This window comes from Chelmon rostratus, chromosome 23 (assembly GCF_017976325.1).
Source record: "Chelmon rostratus isolate fCheRos1 chromosome 23, fCheRos1.pri, whole genome shotgun sequence".
NCBI lineage: Eukaryota > Metazoa > Chordata > Actinopteri > Chaetodontiformes > Chaetodontidae > Chelmon > Chelmon rostratus.
In genome coordinates, this window is record NC_055680.1 from 8,897,309 (window position 1) to 8,915,314 (window position 18,006).

The 18,006-nt window shown below is 44.9% G+C and overlaps 1 protein-coding gene across 5 annotated transcripts in view; it reads right to left on the minus strand.

Moving 5' to 3' along the window:
* LOC121626666 (receptor-type tyrosine-protein phosphatase delta-like) overlaps window positions 1-18,006 on the minus strand; it is a 130,592-nt gene that overhangs the window by 93,780 nt on the left and 18,806 nt on the right. For all 5 annotated transcript variants that reach the window (XM_041965302.1, XM_041965299.1, XM_041965301.1 and 2 more), the window contains exon 2: window positions 2,650-2,835. In XM_041965302.1, the coding sequence (XP_041821236.1) occupies window positions 2,650-2,752 (103 nt within the window). In that variant the 5' untranslated portion in view covers window positions 2,753-2,835. The remainder of the gene's footprint in view (window positions 1-2,649; window positions 2,836-18,006) is intronic.

Sequence of the window (18,006 nt, forward strand, 5' to 3'; positions counted from 1 at the left end):
TGCATGTGGGAGATCAGGCGGCGAAGGAGCAGAATGGAGCAAATATAAATCCCAGGGCTAATATGTACTGCCTGGAGTGGTTCTTCCTACGAACAGACACTTGCTCTCTTTCCTCGGTTGCACACAGGGCATGCACCTCATCCCCGTGACCTCCCTGACTCCCACACACACACCCTCAGTCATTAACAGACAGCCACTGTGGCTACCTCACGATAAGTTTGTTTTGGCTTTGAGATGATGACCCAGCACAGCTGTCTAAGTAGGGTATGGGGTAGCAGCAGCTGCTCACAGCCAGACAGCTAAAGGAAGGAACTGAATGGGGGAGGGCTTTGTCGAGGGGGGTGGGGTGGTGAGCACAGAGGCGTCAAGATTCGGGGGCTGCTGAGTGCACTTGCGCAGGTTTTTGTTACATTCGTGCTCAAATGTGACTATGGAATGTCTGGACACGCCAGAGGGGAAGTTTCATCAAGACAGTTGTCTGAGGGAAGGCTCTGGCAACAGCGTTTTTTTTTTTTCCCTCATCAAACGCTGTTATGTAAATTCACACTAGACTGCGGAAGATGGGAGTTTCGGAAAAGATAACTACTAAAGAGCCCCCTCAATGGTAACGTTTATCGACTGTTAATGCCGTTTTGGGAAGGTCCCGTAATTAAATTGTGTCAATAAATCCAAGAGCTGCACATAAAACGGGGGGATAAACGGAGAAAACATTTCTCCATTTGCCTCTTCCCCGCTGTGAGACATATGTGGCGAGAGGGAGGGAAGAAAAATAAAACACATTTGAACAGATTGCAGGGAACATTTCTCAAGCACAAAGTTGAAAATCTCACCCATCAATTTCACTTTGCGTGGCTCTGTTGTATATGACCTTGGGTGAATGATCCCTTCATTCAGAGATATTCAGCTGAACTGAGGGGATTTCAGTCGGTGCAAAGGGAGCCATAAAACTTTTATTCATCCCTCTGTGACTCCAGAAGCTAATGATTCATGGATCTTAGTATAAAAAAAGGGAGAGAGAGAGGGTGGGAGAGGTGCAGATGCTGTGGTGCAGGACCAGAACTCAATGAGGTTTGAAAACTGTTGTCACACATCAGCGGGCAGGTGTCTGATGTCAAGTAACTCAATTCCAATGACTTCTCATCATGAGATTCTTGGCTGAGGCCTGAGCATTTCTGGTTCACATGATGGGGTTTTTTTGCGGCAGAAGAAAGCAGTTGCAAGACGGGGACTTGAACACATTTTGCTCGTTTGGTGAGATGAGGAGATGAATCATTGTGAAATATAGGTGTATGTTTGTGTGTGTATTTGTATGACACTAACATTACTAGTTGCCCATAGCCATGCAGAGGTTTGACTGATACAGGATTTTTAAGGGTGTCAATATTTTTTTTCTGTGAATTTACTTTGTATCTTTAAAGATCCCCTTGACATCTATTCATCTCCTTTCCCCCTCATTGAAAAAACAGGTATCTATGAATATTCGAGTATTGTCCACTTTAAAAATTTCATTTGTGTAAGCTGCATTTTGGACCACGATTGGCTTCCAAACTAGTTGTGATGTAACAAATATAGTTTAGTGCGAACAAGTCTTAAACTCAGGCCTTGACCAATGTGTACGGATATTTTTTTAATTTGGATATTTGACACCTCAGTTTAAAAAAATATATAAAAAATTTGTCCGCAAAACCATTCGCAATATATCTCCGTACACACAGGATCATTAAAACGATTCCAAATGGTCAAACAATCATGCCAGCAAGTAGTTGGTAATAAAACGAAGAACATTCTGCGGACTGAGCTTACGGTGGTAGTAACTTAAAAACAGTGTAAACTAACCAGCAGTCCACTGTTGTTGCTGTTTCAGACATGCTCATTACACAGAGCAACAGTGGGCATCCATGAATTGGGGTGATGACAACATCATTTCTCACACTCTCTGTTTTTTGTACACAGAAACCTGAGTTTTGAAAAACCTGCACTTCAGAAAGCATTCAAACACATCTCTCTGTCAATGACCTGAAGTGCTGTTTATGTGAGAACGAGAGGCCAAAATGCAGAGGAAAAGGTTTTTTCTTTTTTCTTTTTTACAAAATATCCGTTTTCATGTGGTCAAGGCCTCAGATCTGAGGTGGGAACGGAGAAACTTTCCGACTTGAGCAGGTGAATGTGAAAACAGCCTTTGAGGGTCAAACTGGGCAAATAAATCATTCCGCACAGTGAATGTCAAACATCCGAGTGAAGTAACAATGAGCAAAACACATTTGTAAGTGGAGGGGGGGCATTAAATTTGATATTTTTTTTATACCGTAACTGACACAGATTCTGTATTTCCCCCATTAGTTTAATTCTTCACAGAGTGGAATTAATTTATTTAAACCTTACTGGGCTGAATTTTGTATTTTCTTCTATTTAAATAAAGAGACCAGTGGCAGTGTTAATCCCACCCCAGTATATCAGCAGACTCATCGTCATAGTTCATACCATTCATGAAGTATTTAAGTTGCACATGTGTCACATGAAGTATTTATGTGTCTGATGATGTTCAAGGAAAAAAAAACAAAACAAAACCAATTCCACCCTTGCCATCCCGCCCCCAACCCAGCAGGACACAACACTTGAGGCCCACGTGAAAGCCAACGGTCCACTTACTTTGAGCGTCGGCGAGGTGGAGGAACAGACCCAGGACAAGCAGCAGCGGCAGCAGCAGCGTGGGTCTGGCTCTGTGCATGGTGGGACAGCTTGGCACCAGCATGCTTTGGCAGCCTCGGTGGCGCTGGCTCACAGAGCCCTGTGAGTCAGTCTGGTCTGATTTCTCAGATGCAGGGTATTCACAGCCTATGCAAGGCAAGGAGGGATAGGCAGAGGGAGAGGGAGTGAGGAGGGAGGAAAAAGAGAGAAAAAGAGAGAGAGGAAGTGAATGAAACAAAGCTGTTTGGCTCCACGGGTTTTATCTATCCCTGCACATTTCTGACATACCCCCACACAGCCTCGGCTGGAGCTGACAGAGGATAGGAAGAGGCTGATGTGCTCACAGGGTATGTTCTGACAGTTCTCTAAATGGAATAGTCACTTCACACAATGCGTGTGCACGCGTGCATGAGAGGGAGAGCGATAGAGAGTGCAAGGGAGAGAGGGAGAAACCACACAGATGAAAGGCTGGACTAATAAGATTTTGCCTTCACAGCTTTGGTGGCGAGCGCCAATTAAATAGGCTGCATAATAAGAGTACATTTTAAGTCCTCCTAAGATCAGTGTTGATATCTGTTTCACATAAAGAGCGCCTCTGTTGCCTGTAAGAACGGTCAGGAAATGCAGGAAATATTCATAAATGCTGAAAGGCTATTTCATAGTTCACTTGGGAGTTTAAGTAAATTTGGCCACCCAGAGACTGCTGACTTTGAGTCTTTTTCTTTAAAGTACAATACAAGATAGAAACGCTCTCTTTTAGTTACATTGCGAGAAACACATCCAGGAAACCAATTCATCTGACGCACATTTATGCTTCTTACACCACATTTAATCCATAGTCGATGCTTTAATAGCACTAAGTGCCTATACAAAGTGATGGAGTATCTTAGCTTTAGCACACACACACACACACACACAAATGTCTTCTCTTTAATCCAGTGCTGCTCAAACAACAACTAAAATCCATAAGACAGAGTGGCCAAGTGTTGCCATTCATGTTTCAACCTTTTATCGAAGGGCCACTACAAGGCTGTGAAAAATCAATGTGATACAGTGAGCTAGTATTAGCTGCAGAACAGCTCTATCCCTTGTCATCCATTTGCTTAAGCCAGAGCTTGATCCTTAGTGATGGATGCTCTGCGGTAGTCTTCGGCTCGTAACGCAGCTCCAAGCTAATCCGAGCGAGCTTTGATGACATACTGTACTGCTGGTTAGCCTGCTAGCTTGTCTGCCTGCATTGTTCTGCAGACTGCTGTTGTTTCAGCTGCGGTGAGTGGCGGAGGCGGACCTGTGCACGGTCTGCGTACCGTGACATTTCAGACACTTTATGTACCATGAGATCAAACACACAACATGTCAGATCTCTTGAAGTTTGGGGCTTCTGCAGATTTAGGAGCGGTCTGCTGAGGAGGCAGCGACTGTGCATGCAAATGCTTTTGCTCGAAATAATATTTCATTGGGCTGTTTATCTGCAGATTTGACCGCCATGCACTAAAAGAAAAAAAAAAAAGAAAAACAAGCCCCCCCTAAGCCCAATCAGTAGGCCCGATGATGACAAAGTACCTCATTTCCCTGTTACCAATCATCCTCTTTCTCGCTCCGAGCTCTCCCTCTTTCATTTCTGTGGGCTGTAAATGGCAGAAAAGACGGGAAGATAGCGCACCTGTCACACTCGATTTGTGTTGGGGGGAGATAGACACGACTACCTGTCTCCAAGCGCCGCGGGGCTAGCAGCAAGCGCGAGAGCGGGGGCCGTGTGGCGAAGGGAATCAATTTGAGGCAATCTCATCCCCCGCGCACACCTCCACCGACACACACACACACACACAAACACAAATGCGTATACATATACATACATCTGAGCACACGAGACAGAAATTTCACATGAGCAGTGTTTGTAGCAACTGGGAATTTGATTAGAATCAAGTGGCCTGAAAAACCTGAGCAGGGCGTGAGGGGATAAAGCTGCCGTGCGATCCATACGTAGGGCAGGTACAGCTGTCTGTCTCCTTCGGTTATTGTTTCACGCATCTGCCCCTCCAAATCAAAGTGATAGCCTCTGAGTTAATTAATGTGTGAATTTCCATAATGACATGACATTAGGCAGCACACAAGAAACAGTAGTCAGCAGCCCTCCCCTTCTCTATTCACGCATGCACACACACCCATTTACACACACTCACGCTGATAGAGGCAAACAAAACCATCTGTATGTTGTGTAACCACCAGTGAGACGACCAAGAGGCTGTGCTATGTGAGTAAATACAAGGAGAAGCTAAAGTAAGCACAGCTAAATCACATTCCCGAAACCTTGATTTATACCAAAAACGAAAGCAATTATGTTTGCCGTTGATTTGGGGTGTTCATTTTTGCAAGTAAACTGCGCTGCACATCCTTTCAGAGTGTGCTCAGGGCGGACGAGCCGCCTGCCAGACCTGGCGGAGGGGCAGCAGCCAACTGCATTGTTACCTGACAATGGATTCAGCCTAAATACTGCAGCTTTTTAGTGTGGAAGCTTGTGCTCACGGAGTTGTAATTGCATGTATGAGCAGGTACATGTGTTGAAATGATCCTTTTCCATTTCCATTAGACTATATGAAAAGACTTCCTGAGAGGCGGCGCCGCCTGTGCCCATTTTATCCTCAACATGGCCATTTCGCGTTGCACTCTGCACCTTTACTTTCGTACATTTGGTGGCACTGATCCTTTCCATTGAACATTTATTACAATAGAAAGAAAAAAAGTCTTGTCTTTCTTCCTGAGCCCCTGGTGGTATTATTGTGTTCCCATTCAGTGGTGCTTCATTCAAAGGGTTTTGCTGCTGATAGCAATCATGCATTATTAAACAAAGCCTGACAACATGCACAATGTTAATTAGAAAACGGGCGAGTGTGTGGCAAGAAAAAGAAAGGGGCTGTTGAGCTGTCTACTCTCTCTCCTTCCCCATGATCCTTATCAGAAATGTGAAAGAGAAGGAGGGTGGGATGTTTATATTCTCCATAATGGCTAGTCTCCATTCTCATTTGAGCCTGTGTGTTTGGTATTCTGGTCTATTTAGACGAGCAATGTTATTAAGGGGGGAAAAACAAAAGAATCAGTCATATTTATCTCATATTCCAGCCGTACCGCAGTAAACTTGTTATGAGAAAGAATGCAGGCAGAAAAGTTATGGGCTTCCCAAAGCAGCAGGTTCACAACATCAGCTTCATGCCAATTGCGTCTCTCCGTGGTGTTGCACACGGCGCAATATTTTGGCAAAGTGAGGACAAACCAGTGGGAAACGAATGCTGACAAGAGATGCTACTGATGATGCCATTTTGAACAAATTCAACGTGGGTTTCATCCTAGCAGTTGCCTATCCCTCGTGCAAGTTGAATCACTTCACTTTGGCCAGCTCCGGGGAATGTTCAAACAGGGTGTTTTTAATTTCAGACTCATGCACAAAACTGAATTGAACTTCAAGGAACTAGTTGATTCGTGGTATGTTATCCCAACAGACCAAAGCAGCCACAAAAATGCCACCAAATCTATTAAGGCCAATCCCTCTGTAATTAGTCCAACACATGCAAGGACAGAGCGCTGCAAAACTACCGAGGATGTGATCCATACTGCATTGTGTTGTAAAAAGTTGCCTAGTATCATGCCCAGCCAGGCACAGCAAATAAGAATTCATTTCGTTTTATGAGGCAGGACTTTCTATTTCCCTCCAGACTAGCACAGTTAAAGAATGCAGTAATTACGCCCCCCATACGCACACTTCCAAACTACAGCGATATGCAGGGTTATGGTAGTGAGCGCACAGGGTTGGCTGCTGTGTTAGTCCTGTAGTCATCTCTGTGATCTCTCTTTTTGACTTTCGACTTGATGCTGAGACAGACAACACGCGCCTCATCGACCGCAGAGTCTCGGCTGCTGCAGACACAGATTCCACCACCTTTGTTCTGCTGTTGACAAAATAACAGCCGATGAGAGAGGAATAAAGCGTTGAATGTTGGAGGAGAGCTGTGTGACACATTTAATTTCGATCCGCACCTCTTTGTGTGTGTGTGTTTTGATCCAAATAAACGTAATGTGCGGTTGCAGCATTGCATCAGAGCTGTGGAACAATTCCTCATTTGCCTGAATTCTAATAGAAACATTTAGTTTTGTTCTTGTTGCTAATTGTTATTTGAATGCATCTTTGCCACTTCACTGTATTTCATTAGCTGTTATATGTAAAATACCGCATTAACATTTTGCCACTGTTATAGTTATTTCATAGCTAGCAGGAAAACAAATACCTACCAGCTATCAACGTGTCATTAAACACACAATCTGTAGAATACCAACAGAGATACATTGTTGTTCATGTTGTATCATTTAGCATATTTGTTTAGCACATAATTGGTCATTTAAACAGGCTGATGTTCATGAATACTATACATGGGGAATAAGAATCGCCTACTTAAAGACTAAGTGTTGCTTATATTAAAGCCTCAAGGTCAAAGGGCACTGGCACTACACCTTATTCAACAGATTTGCTAACAGTAAAACATGGCTGCCTGTGACAGGCACCCACTCACTGCGCCCAGAGGGGTTTTTTTTCAACATCATATGACCAGATTTATAAAATAAGCTCATCAAAGGCACGACTACCCGCCCGCGTACATCTACACCCTTTTCCTTTGCCAATCCGTATTTCCTCATCAAGAGGGGTTAAGCTTGGGTGAAGTCACAATGTGTTTTACATGCTAGCTGCAGCCATCTTTTTCATCTTTCTCCCTGGCTCTCGCTTTAATGCCACAGTGCAAAGTCTGTCAGTCTCTCTCCCCTGCACAAAGTCTCCCTCTCTTGTGTGCTGCTCTTTCTTTTCCGAAACCACTCTTCCCTTTTTGTTTTTTTTTTTCTCCTTCTGTCTGTTTTTCCTCTCATTTTTTTCAGCTGCCGCTACTTTCTGCTGCCCGCGATGGTGTGATTTAAGACCGAGTGACAAGGCCGTTTCTCACACATCGCTCCCGATCAGCCAGCATGTGTAATAACATCCCTCAAGCTAAGCTAAGCTATGCCCTCAAGTGCAGCCTCCACATGAAAGACCCTGACAACCACACATCAGAGGAGTTTATTTGCTTTACTTATTTATTTACTCCCCCCCCCCCCCCCCCTTGCCTCCCCTGACCTCCCTCAAACAAGCCTTCCACGGTCATAAACTATCCTTTGGGTGGTGCAGCATGACTTTTTGTTTGTGAAAGTCAGGGTTTATAGTTCCGCCTGCAAGCCCGACTAATTTTTGACAACCAAGTGTCGCCAATGCTGCAGCTGATGTCTACTGTTATATCTTATTCCCTTGTGAATGAATCACCCAACATGAAACGCGCAGCAGGAAGCTAATTGGGTCTGATGACATTTGTCTGTCTAATAATTGGTTTAAAAGCACCTGCTGCGGCTGTAGGACAAGGCAGCTATCGCAATCCCATCTCAGTCGTGTGTCCGTTGCAAATTAGTACCAGGATAGTTCAAAGCAACCCCCCCCCCCTTTTTTGTCCATAAACTGATCTGGACTTTGAAACGTTGCGCTACAAACAATGCAGAATAACATTTATTCACCCGCCTCGGGAGCACAGTCATTAATCAAATGATACGGTCGGGCCTTTTCTGTGATTCACAAACACTGGCCACTGCAGACAGAGGTTACACATCTTCATAGAGCGCAAACGTCCGTAAAAACAACTTTGTATTGGGAAAACACAGGTCAAGGAGAGGATGTTGCAATTTGAAAAGCGTTACCTTGTTTGGGTGCAAAGAGCCATGGTTGTGTCCTCATGAGAATTCAGCCCACCCAAACTGACCTTGAGCATAGACTTTAGTAACTCAAATGACCATGTAGCATCAGCTCACAAACACTCCTCCTCCTCCCACTCGTTCTGTGTGTGCTCTTTTTGTTTTCAACAGCCTCTCCTTGACTTTTCTCTCTACCTGGTCTACCTTGCCACTTTCTCTCTCTCCCTCTCTCTCTCTCTGTGTCTCTCACTTCACCTATCCTGTTCTCTCGTCTCATTCCTCTCGCCACGTTTCCCAGCAGCTGCTGGGTTCAGATGGATGGTCCCCACAGTGCAAGACCCTGACCTGCACTCTAGTGACTGATTATCCCAGTGCCCTGTTGTGCTGCTCCCTGAAAGCATACCAACACACAGCGCACACACAGGCAGTCAAACAAACGCACACGCACAAGGTTACGGAGCTCCTGGGTAAGCTTTTGGGACACGGAGGAGTTGTGAGAGAAAAAAAAACAGAGGCAAATAACCAAAGCAACATATTTCATCTATGTCTGCACGTTTGGGTCACCTCCTTTGACCTTGATGACACTGGATAACACACTTCTATTGAACTCTGATGGATGACACTAATGCCTTTTCAATGGGCAGCAGATAAAACCACAGCCGAGTACAATCAGCCTTTGGGTGAGCGTGTGAGCTGTGTAAACTATTCAAACGATTGCCTGCTTGTTGGGAGGCCTTTTTTTGTGCTTGTCACAGTGTGGGCGGCTTCTATAGTACAAGCATGTGCCACTCAGGTTGTGCTTGACCTTGCGCATCAGCGTTTAGTATAGGGAAAGAACTTGTTATCATGCAAACAGGCTGAGTCTTGAGGGGTCTATTGTTTCGGGTGCAGAGAGTGTGGCAGGGTGGGGGGAAAATGAGAAAAACGGTAGACGCAGCAGCAGCCAACCTGGAATGGCTGGGATTAAATTTATGCCGCATGAACAGGGGAGGGCAAAATCATGTTACATATTATGAACCAGAAAAAAAGGAAGGGGGAGTGAGAGGGGGGCGGAGCAGAGGGGTGGAAATATAATGGATAAGGGGAGCAACGAGGCAGAGAGGGAGAGGTGGCGAGAGAAAGGAGAGGAGGACAGGGGAAAGTAGTGTGGAGCACAGAGGAAGAGAGGAGGCGAGGGAGGAGGGAGAGGAGAGCGCGCTGTAGGGTAGAGAGGAGGAGAGGTGGAGGCAGAGGGAGGGAAGCAAGGGAATGTGCCTCACCGCCAGCTTTTCTCACGCTCCGTCTGTGCTTGTACGCCGAACAGAGGCAGCGCGAGAGAGATGGAAGAGAGGAATGAGGGATAGAGGGAGAAAAGGCAGGGACTGCTGAAGAGGAGATGATAGTTGAGAGGCCGGTCTGACAGTCTAAAGGTATTGTCTCCTGAAGGGAGGGACCTGGAAAGATGACAGTGGGTGAAAAACTGAGAGAATAGTAAACATGGCGCACAGAAACTCCTCAAAAGCCACATACTCATGTCCGCATCCAATCGGCTAGATGCGGCAGAAAACGCACAACTCCTACACGTACATGCTCACCAGCGTAAACCCAGGCATTCATGTGCACAAATAGACACACACACGCAGATCACAGGCACGCATACCCTTTGCACCACATGCTCCTGGCACTTTGACATCTACCCCCAACACAGCAACGAGCTGTGGGAGGATGAATAATCTCACTTCCGTGAGGCAGAGAGAATGAGGGAGAGGAAGGAGGGTGAGAGGGAGGTTGTTCCCAGCCTGGGCTCATGTCGTTTTATGGAGAGTACAGAGCCCTCGAACAGACAAAACAGCATTCCACTGCCACTCGCCGACATGGCAGAAAACATCACAACAGAGCTCTATTGAAAATAACTGAATAACGCAGCTCTGGGAATTGTGTTGCCCCCTAATACATATGGCAACAACAATATGCCTTCTTATCTTTTGGAAAACAATTGAACACCAAGGTGCATTGTGTGGCGGTGACATTTTCGTGGCTTTTGTACACAAGCCAAGCCGTTTGGTATGTAAATGTACTACTTACGCGTACATGAAGGATGTAAGGAGGCGCTTGGGGCATACAGGCTGCACTCATAGGGCAGCGAAATAATTAAAATGCCAAGTGTCTCCCATTATCTAAATGCTAATTTGCCTCGATATACCCTGAGCTAAAATGTAACGCCACATTACGGCCGCTGTAGTGCACTAAGGCAACGGCGGGTGAATTTCCCTTCAATTAGCCTAGCACATTGTATGCTATCTGTTACCTAAGGTGATGCTGCGGATGTTTCCATAAGTGCGCTCGTCATACGGCCTCAGCGTCAATCCATGTGGATTTCATAAGTGGTTCCCGCCCCCCTGTTTCACGGGCAGCTGGTCTTCAGACATCTTATCTAAGCTAAGCTGAAAGGTGAAAATGCTGCTCCCTTAATATGAATTCCATGTGTTATGTCAGCTTTATTAACAGGCTCATGAGTACATGCATAAATTTTATCCTGCAGACTTGGTCAAGCTGGTGTTCATGAGGACGCTGAGAGCAATACTTCGTCCCTCAGTGTATTATGGGCACTGGTGTTTTTGCCATGACTCAGATTTGATAAGAAGGCCTGAGTCAACAACTCAAAGAACAGACAGGCGGCATTAGAACCAGCAGCTTATCAAAGCTTTTTGCATGAAAATACATCAGTGCCAACAGGGAGGGCAACGGGACAAAAAATATTATCACAGATATGAGATGTTTTTGCTGAATACACAGATAGAGGTGAAATTGTGTTGTTTCTGCTTTTCCATCTATATCCTGATAAGATTGTCAAAGGACATGCGGTGGTGGAGGGGGGTGGTGAACAGCATTTTAGAAAGCTGTTTCAATATTTCAGTAGCTCAGGTATCCTTACAAACATTTACTGAGCCCTTTGATGTGGGCGCTGCTGATTAATAGATTTGAAAAGCTAAACTTCTTTTTAGTTCTTGGACGCCCTTGAAAGGTGCTTTAGCCAAGCAGAGCCATTGTTCTCATGAAAGGCAGTGCAGGCTGCCTGTGCAACTCAGTCGAGGGAAAGCAATGGTTCACCCCAAGGCAAAAGCAACAATTCCCCTTTTGTCGTTTCACTAAGACAAATGCTTGCCATTGCTACGTGAGCAACCAAACAAGAGCAGTTCCCCGTCAGTGATGGTATATTGTAGCACTCGAACAAGACATTTTATTATGCTGCTGAAAGCGAATGAATCGGTCCTTTTCTTCAGCCACAGTTTGGAGATTGAAATTCAAATCAAATGCCACCTTCAAACAAATGTCAGTACAGGAAATCAAAACCGTTCTGTCAATGCCTGGCATCAAGCAAAATGCACAGTTTGGCATTTGGAAGTGATTTTCTCTTCCTCCGTTGTTGTTTCATATAAAATTAACTTGGCAGTCATCAGAAAAAATGCATATAAACCCACATCACACACGCACTCTTCGCTGCTCTCGCTCTACATCTAACGCCCTCTTAGAAACCTTTATGCAAGCTCCCCCAACCCAACACAATCCACCCCCGAACACTCACAAACATGATTAAGACACTGTCAAGCCTGACATTGCCATCTCCCATGCTGTCAGTGGCCCTCACTGGGAGTCGCTGTTGACTGACTGCATGGATGTGCCTTATCATTAATGGGGCCGCCTGTGCCACCACGGAGGGGCTTTGATGACAGAAACTAAGGCCCCAGTGCCTGCCCCTCCCATTTTGCCTGCCCAAGTGTCATCTAAATGAGATAGGGCCCAGGAGCTAAGGGATTAGGCACTGCATAATTACCTATTTAAAGACCCTAATTGAGCATTTCATTAAGAGACTTGCACTGAGATTTTGCCAAGGAGGGCACTACAGGGAGAGAGACATATTTGCCTGTGCATGCATTTGTGTATGCATGCGCAACCTTGAATTCAAGGGTTACCTTGTTAGCAAGGATGTCTCTTGTTTTGTTTTTTTTTTTGTTTTTTTTGGTTTACACTGACCTTGGACTGTCCAGTAGACATTCACCTTCAGACACTGTCTATACATTACATCTTTAGGTACCTGATTCTGGTCACATTTTTTACTATTGAATAAAAACATAACCATTATTTTATTCTATAACTTATTAATGATAATTAATTTACTCTATCTGCAGTAAGAGTTGACAGTGTTGACATTTTCCCACAGTGATCAAATTAAGGAGCTTCCTCATTCTGTAGTGCTGTTATTTCATATTTTATTGCAGGCTTTTGTCATCCTGCTTTATTTACTTGACAGAAACGGTTGTTATGGGCAGTGGACTAAGGCATTCTCCCCTTCCTTTAGCCGAAGAAATTTTGCTGGTGAGATATGTACAGATTTTGTGTTAATGTGATGCAAATTCTGCTCCACTTGTCCAACTACTATTTTTAGATAACGTTGTCATTGTCAGACAAATAAAGCTTCAAACTAAAGGAGCACAGTTGAGAGTACTGCGCACTGCTACACGTGATAGAAGGAAAAACACTACAAAGCTAAAACATTTCCCATCTCCGTGAAGCTAATTGCATCCAACAGAGGGGAAATTTGTGTGCACACATTACTATTAAGTTTCCTCTAGCCCCATGACAAAAGACAGCGAGTGAGTTAATGCCACGCACATTGCCAGCCGTCAAACACATACTTTCATTGACGCCACGGAGTGTCAGCCCCAAGGTTTCCAGTGCCACATCTAAAGCAGTTTTGTCAGACAAGAGATGAGATACAAGAGGGATATGTATCTTTTTATCTGACTTACAGAAGCTAGGATAATACAATTATTCATTGTGATGTTTACCACTGAAATTGAATTTCTGATGTGGAGCTTAGATAATTAAAAAAAAAATTACATTTACTTCAAAGAAGGCTTTTATTTGTGCTGGCTTTAACATCTTCAGAGCTATTGTGGCAAAGAGTACCACCAGTCCAGGGCATGGAGAATGCTATTCATTTGCCCTCCCAACATTTAACATTTTTGGGTGGCCACAGATTCCTTTGCAGTTCCACGACATGACCGTCTAACTGCTCATTTACTCCCAGATTTCAGCGCTGGGACATTTGTAAAAGATTCTCCGTTCGGATCATAATTCTGACATTGTTATGAGATCCGCAATCCTACACTGGCCCCTGACAGGGGCTAAACTCACTGCACAGGGATGGACTCTGGATGACACCAAGGGCCCCTGATTACAAACAGTCCAAGCTGAATGCGAGACCCAAATAGTTTGCTGATGACCAAACTGACCTGATTTCCATGATGCAGCAGGCTGTGACTCTCCTTTGCCCCCTCATCATGTATATGGGTTCACTGGGGATGTTGTCAAGTCACTGGCAGTTGCCTTGTGCATGATTGACTTGTTTGCTAAATGACTATCATCTGAAGTGGCAACCCTAGCTGGGGGCTATTGGAGACTTTGGGGCAGACACCAGCTGCTAACTGCTACAGATAAACCATCCATCCCTCTGGGGATTCATATTAGCACTATGGTGGGGAGTGGTGCTGAAGTCTGGCCAAAGATGCTCAGGGCTGTAATGACATTGAAACATCATGAGTCAGTCAGTGCTGTTTTAGCACCAGACCTATTATTCTCCTTTGACATGATGGAGGTTGAAAAGGTTCCTGCACTAGCAAGCAAATGAACCTGGAATCTTGTACATGACAGGTGAGAAATCTCTCCCTGAGCCACCGGTGATAGGAAACTCAAAAGTGGACGTGAAAAGTCAATGTTAATTCACAGCTGGACTGCTGTAAAGGCAAGAAAAGTTATACTATCTTTCGATATCACATTGTAAGATGATTATTTGGACACTTTATGTATCTCCAGCAAAGGTGAATCAAAGCCTTTTTAATAACCTTTTGATGGACCTGACAGACACACAAAATTAAGACATTAGAGCAGATACAACAACACAAGCTGCTGTCAGTACCTCCGGAATACAAGCTTCAACTACTAATCTTGAGTTGTGCAAGGAGCTGCTGCTGCTGCGATGTCTTTAATGTAAGCATGGGTAGGTGGGTAGGTTAGTTAGTGGCTAGGACGCCTTATCCAAATCTCTCACTTCAAAAATGGTTGTCTAACTCCCTCTCTCCCTTTTGTTGCCTCACAATGAACCTGAACAATGCAGCGCGCAGCAAGCTTCAGAGTCTGAAATATATTCACTTGTGCGAATGGCAGATTGGCAAAGGGTACACAAGAAAGCAAAACACATAATCTCCTAGAGGGAACCTCTTTGTGCAAGAAAGCGTGCATGTGTGTATTCCCTTCCTGCATAAAATTTTGACGGCCTCGTCACAACTGCGACTGTGACTACTGTGATTGTTAACTAAAACATAAGCCTTTGTGCTCGATAATGTGAGCACCTTGACGGAGATCAGTGCGAGTAAAGACTGAGGCTTACCTTGTGACTGATTGTAACTCGCTATGGACTCCGACATTTAATTATTGATGCAGCCAGTATTTGTTCACGTCGTCAGATTTCATACACTGCTGCTGCTATGTCTTGAGATTGTACCACATTAATGGATTAGTATGGTAAAAGTAAATATGGCATCAAATAGGAAAGCCAAATTATTGCATAATTTAACATTTGTGTGTGGTTTTGTGCATGCCAAAGTGTGGACAGACTACCTACTCAGCTTGCGAGTTCCCCATCTGAAAACGCCCACGGCAGAATATCCTCTTAACCAGGTAACTTCTACTCCAAAGTCCCTCAATAGTTATGCCAGCCCTGGTGACAGTGGAGCCAATCTAACTGGCGGCCCAATGTGGGCCCTATCAGACCCCATCTTGGCCTTGTGCATTCCATATCTCAACATCTCTGCTGGGGAGACATCCATCTTGATTTCTGCTGAGTGCCAAAAAGAAGTAGCTGGAGAATGAGAGGGAGAGATGGAGAGGAGGATGGAAGGGGGGTGTTCACCTGATAAGGCAGCTGAGAATCAGAGGAGAGGATCTCGGGGCGCGTGGCCCCAACGTGCTGGAAAGAGGAACTTCATCTTTATCTAATTACCACAGGGCCGTTTTGCCGGGGTAGATAGCATGAGCGTTTATGGCGGCCGTCTGCTATCACAGTACTCTCATGCCTTTACAAGCGCCCGCATTCTCGTGCACAAACTTATGCAGATATGATTAACATTCAAATGCACTTCCAGTGACGCACGGAGGTGCAGGCGCTCACACACGCTCCCCACACACACAAACGCACATGCATGGGGCCCAGGGCTGAGTGCCATAACAGCCCAATGAAATATATTCAGATTAGAAAGGTGTCGCATTACTCTCCAGCCGGATGATAAATACTCGGTTAGCACCATCATTAATCTTGTACCCCTCCCCACCTTCCGCCTCCAGACGCGGTGATGTAAGGGGAGGGGAGCCTGCATACACTGGATGGTGCTAGTGCCTCAGTTAGGGCTGCAGCGGTGCGGCTGGTGCATGCATTGAGCATTGCCTTGTTCTAGGAGGTCTCGCAAGCACAAGGGGTCAGGGCATTCTGACTCATTGGGCTCGCTTGTTATGTCACTGTTCGGAAAAGGCAGGTTGTTGGGTTGAACTGAGGTCTTGTTGATTCTTTATTCAGAGATCGGTGCAGTAAAAAATCCACAGAGCCCCTCCTCATCTGTTGCACACAGTCTCTTTTGTTCTCAAGCTGTCCGTACACTCTCACTGTCATTCCCATTACATTCACCTCTCTTTCTTTTCGCCTCAGCCTCCTCTTTCTCTCTAAGCACACCGCTTCCACACCCTCCCTTCTTTCCTCCAAAGGTTTCGCTGACATATTGCCCTGAACAGCATTTCATCGTAAGTGGCCATTGTCTGGCTAATGAGCATCATGCATAAAACACTGGAGGGCTGAGAAGACAATGATAGACATACATACAGAGACAGAATCACTTGCTGGGCACAAGGGTTGATTCACCGTCAGTGGCTTTAGCAGCATATTTCTCCTGCAAACACCGCTGTGTCCCTCTAGGGAGGCTTCAGACAGACAGTTCAGACAGTGGCACGTTTCCCTCAATACAAACACAGCCCTAAAGAGGGATCAGAGGTCAAGAGCTGAGGAAATTACGTGTGATAAATTGGCGATGGTGCCTGTAGTGTTGTGTATATGTGAGTGGGGTCATCCTCCCCTTCCCCTTCTCCTTCGCTGGTGTGTTTGATGAAGTGTATAGTCTTGGAAAACACAGTCTGTGTCTCCAGCACGCTGAAAGTCAGAGTTTGAGCCGGATCCTCCCACGTATCCTCATTCAAGTGGCGCCTCTTGGGAAAAGAACGAGGGGGAGCACTTCATTGGATTTGGTGAAAAAGGACGGCAAAAAATGTGAAACACTCAATATGCTAAAGTAGCATTATGTGTTTTTTTTATCATATATAGTAGCATCTGCTCAGACACTGACATGTGGCAAAAAAAGTCGTGTATTACGAGAAACTTAAAAGAAGACCTCTCGTTGACTAAATTCATTATGTAATTATCAGTGCGCAGACATCCTGGCAAAACAGTCCAACCCCATACCAAACTACTCTACATTACAACAGCTTAATTTAAGCTTAACAAAACACTGGCACACACTAGTGTATTTATCTTAATCATACATTTTCAACAGAAAACAGATCCAACCCACTGGAGCACTGCAAACTGTGTCCCTGAAAAGTGGTTAGACATCATATTTACAAGATGTTTTGCTGATTCAGAAGTCTTGCAGGAGGAAAGTCGGGTTGATTGGAAATTCACGGCTGATCTCACATTCCAAGGGCAATTTTTTGAGGGGCATTTTCTCATTGTGAGCAACTTCTGTCCACAGTCCGACCCAAAAATACTTCGCACCTAATCTTTGTCTCGTCAGATTATGGCCTTTGTTTTCTAATGTCTGCATTAAATAATCACCAAGACAGCAACAGGATGAGTTTCATTCTTGCCAAGACCTTTGAGCTCCACAACAAGCTTACACTGGGACTATTGTGTGAGAAGGGCCAATATAAACTCTAGTGTTTCATTGCAAGATGGCTGATTAGCTCTTAAGGGGGCTGTAAAGAATTTGGTGCCTTCGTCTGGGGCTTCATTTAGGAGGCGCTTGTTAAATTAGGGTGATGAAAACTGTTCTGCACATGCATTGCATACGCTGGTATATAAAATGATTCTATAATCGAGCACAAATTCCACACAAAAATTGTCACGCTCACACGGTTGCTTTGTGTTGAGCCAATTGTGTTACCACTTTTTTATTGAATCTCTCAGTCGCCCCCAATCACTCTGAGCTCCATAAAATGCTGGCAAGCGGATTGGGGCTACTATAATGGTGGCTCAATGCAGAAATAAACTTGTTTTACTGCTGCAAACAAAGTGATGTGACCTGGAAAGGTTGTATTTTTTGCTGGGATAATGACTGTATTTTAGAGTCAGGTCTCAGTGTGAACTCTAATTACTTGTCTGGGGCCACTGAGCTACATTGGTCTCAAGCACCTAGTAATGAAGTCCATATTGGTTCCATGTTTATTAAACACGACGTGAATGTCTGGTGAAAATATCCT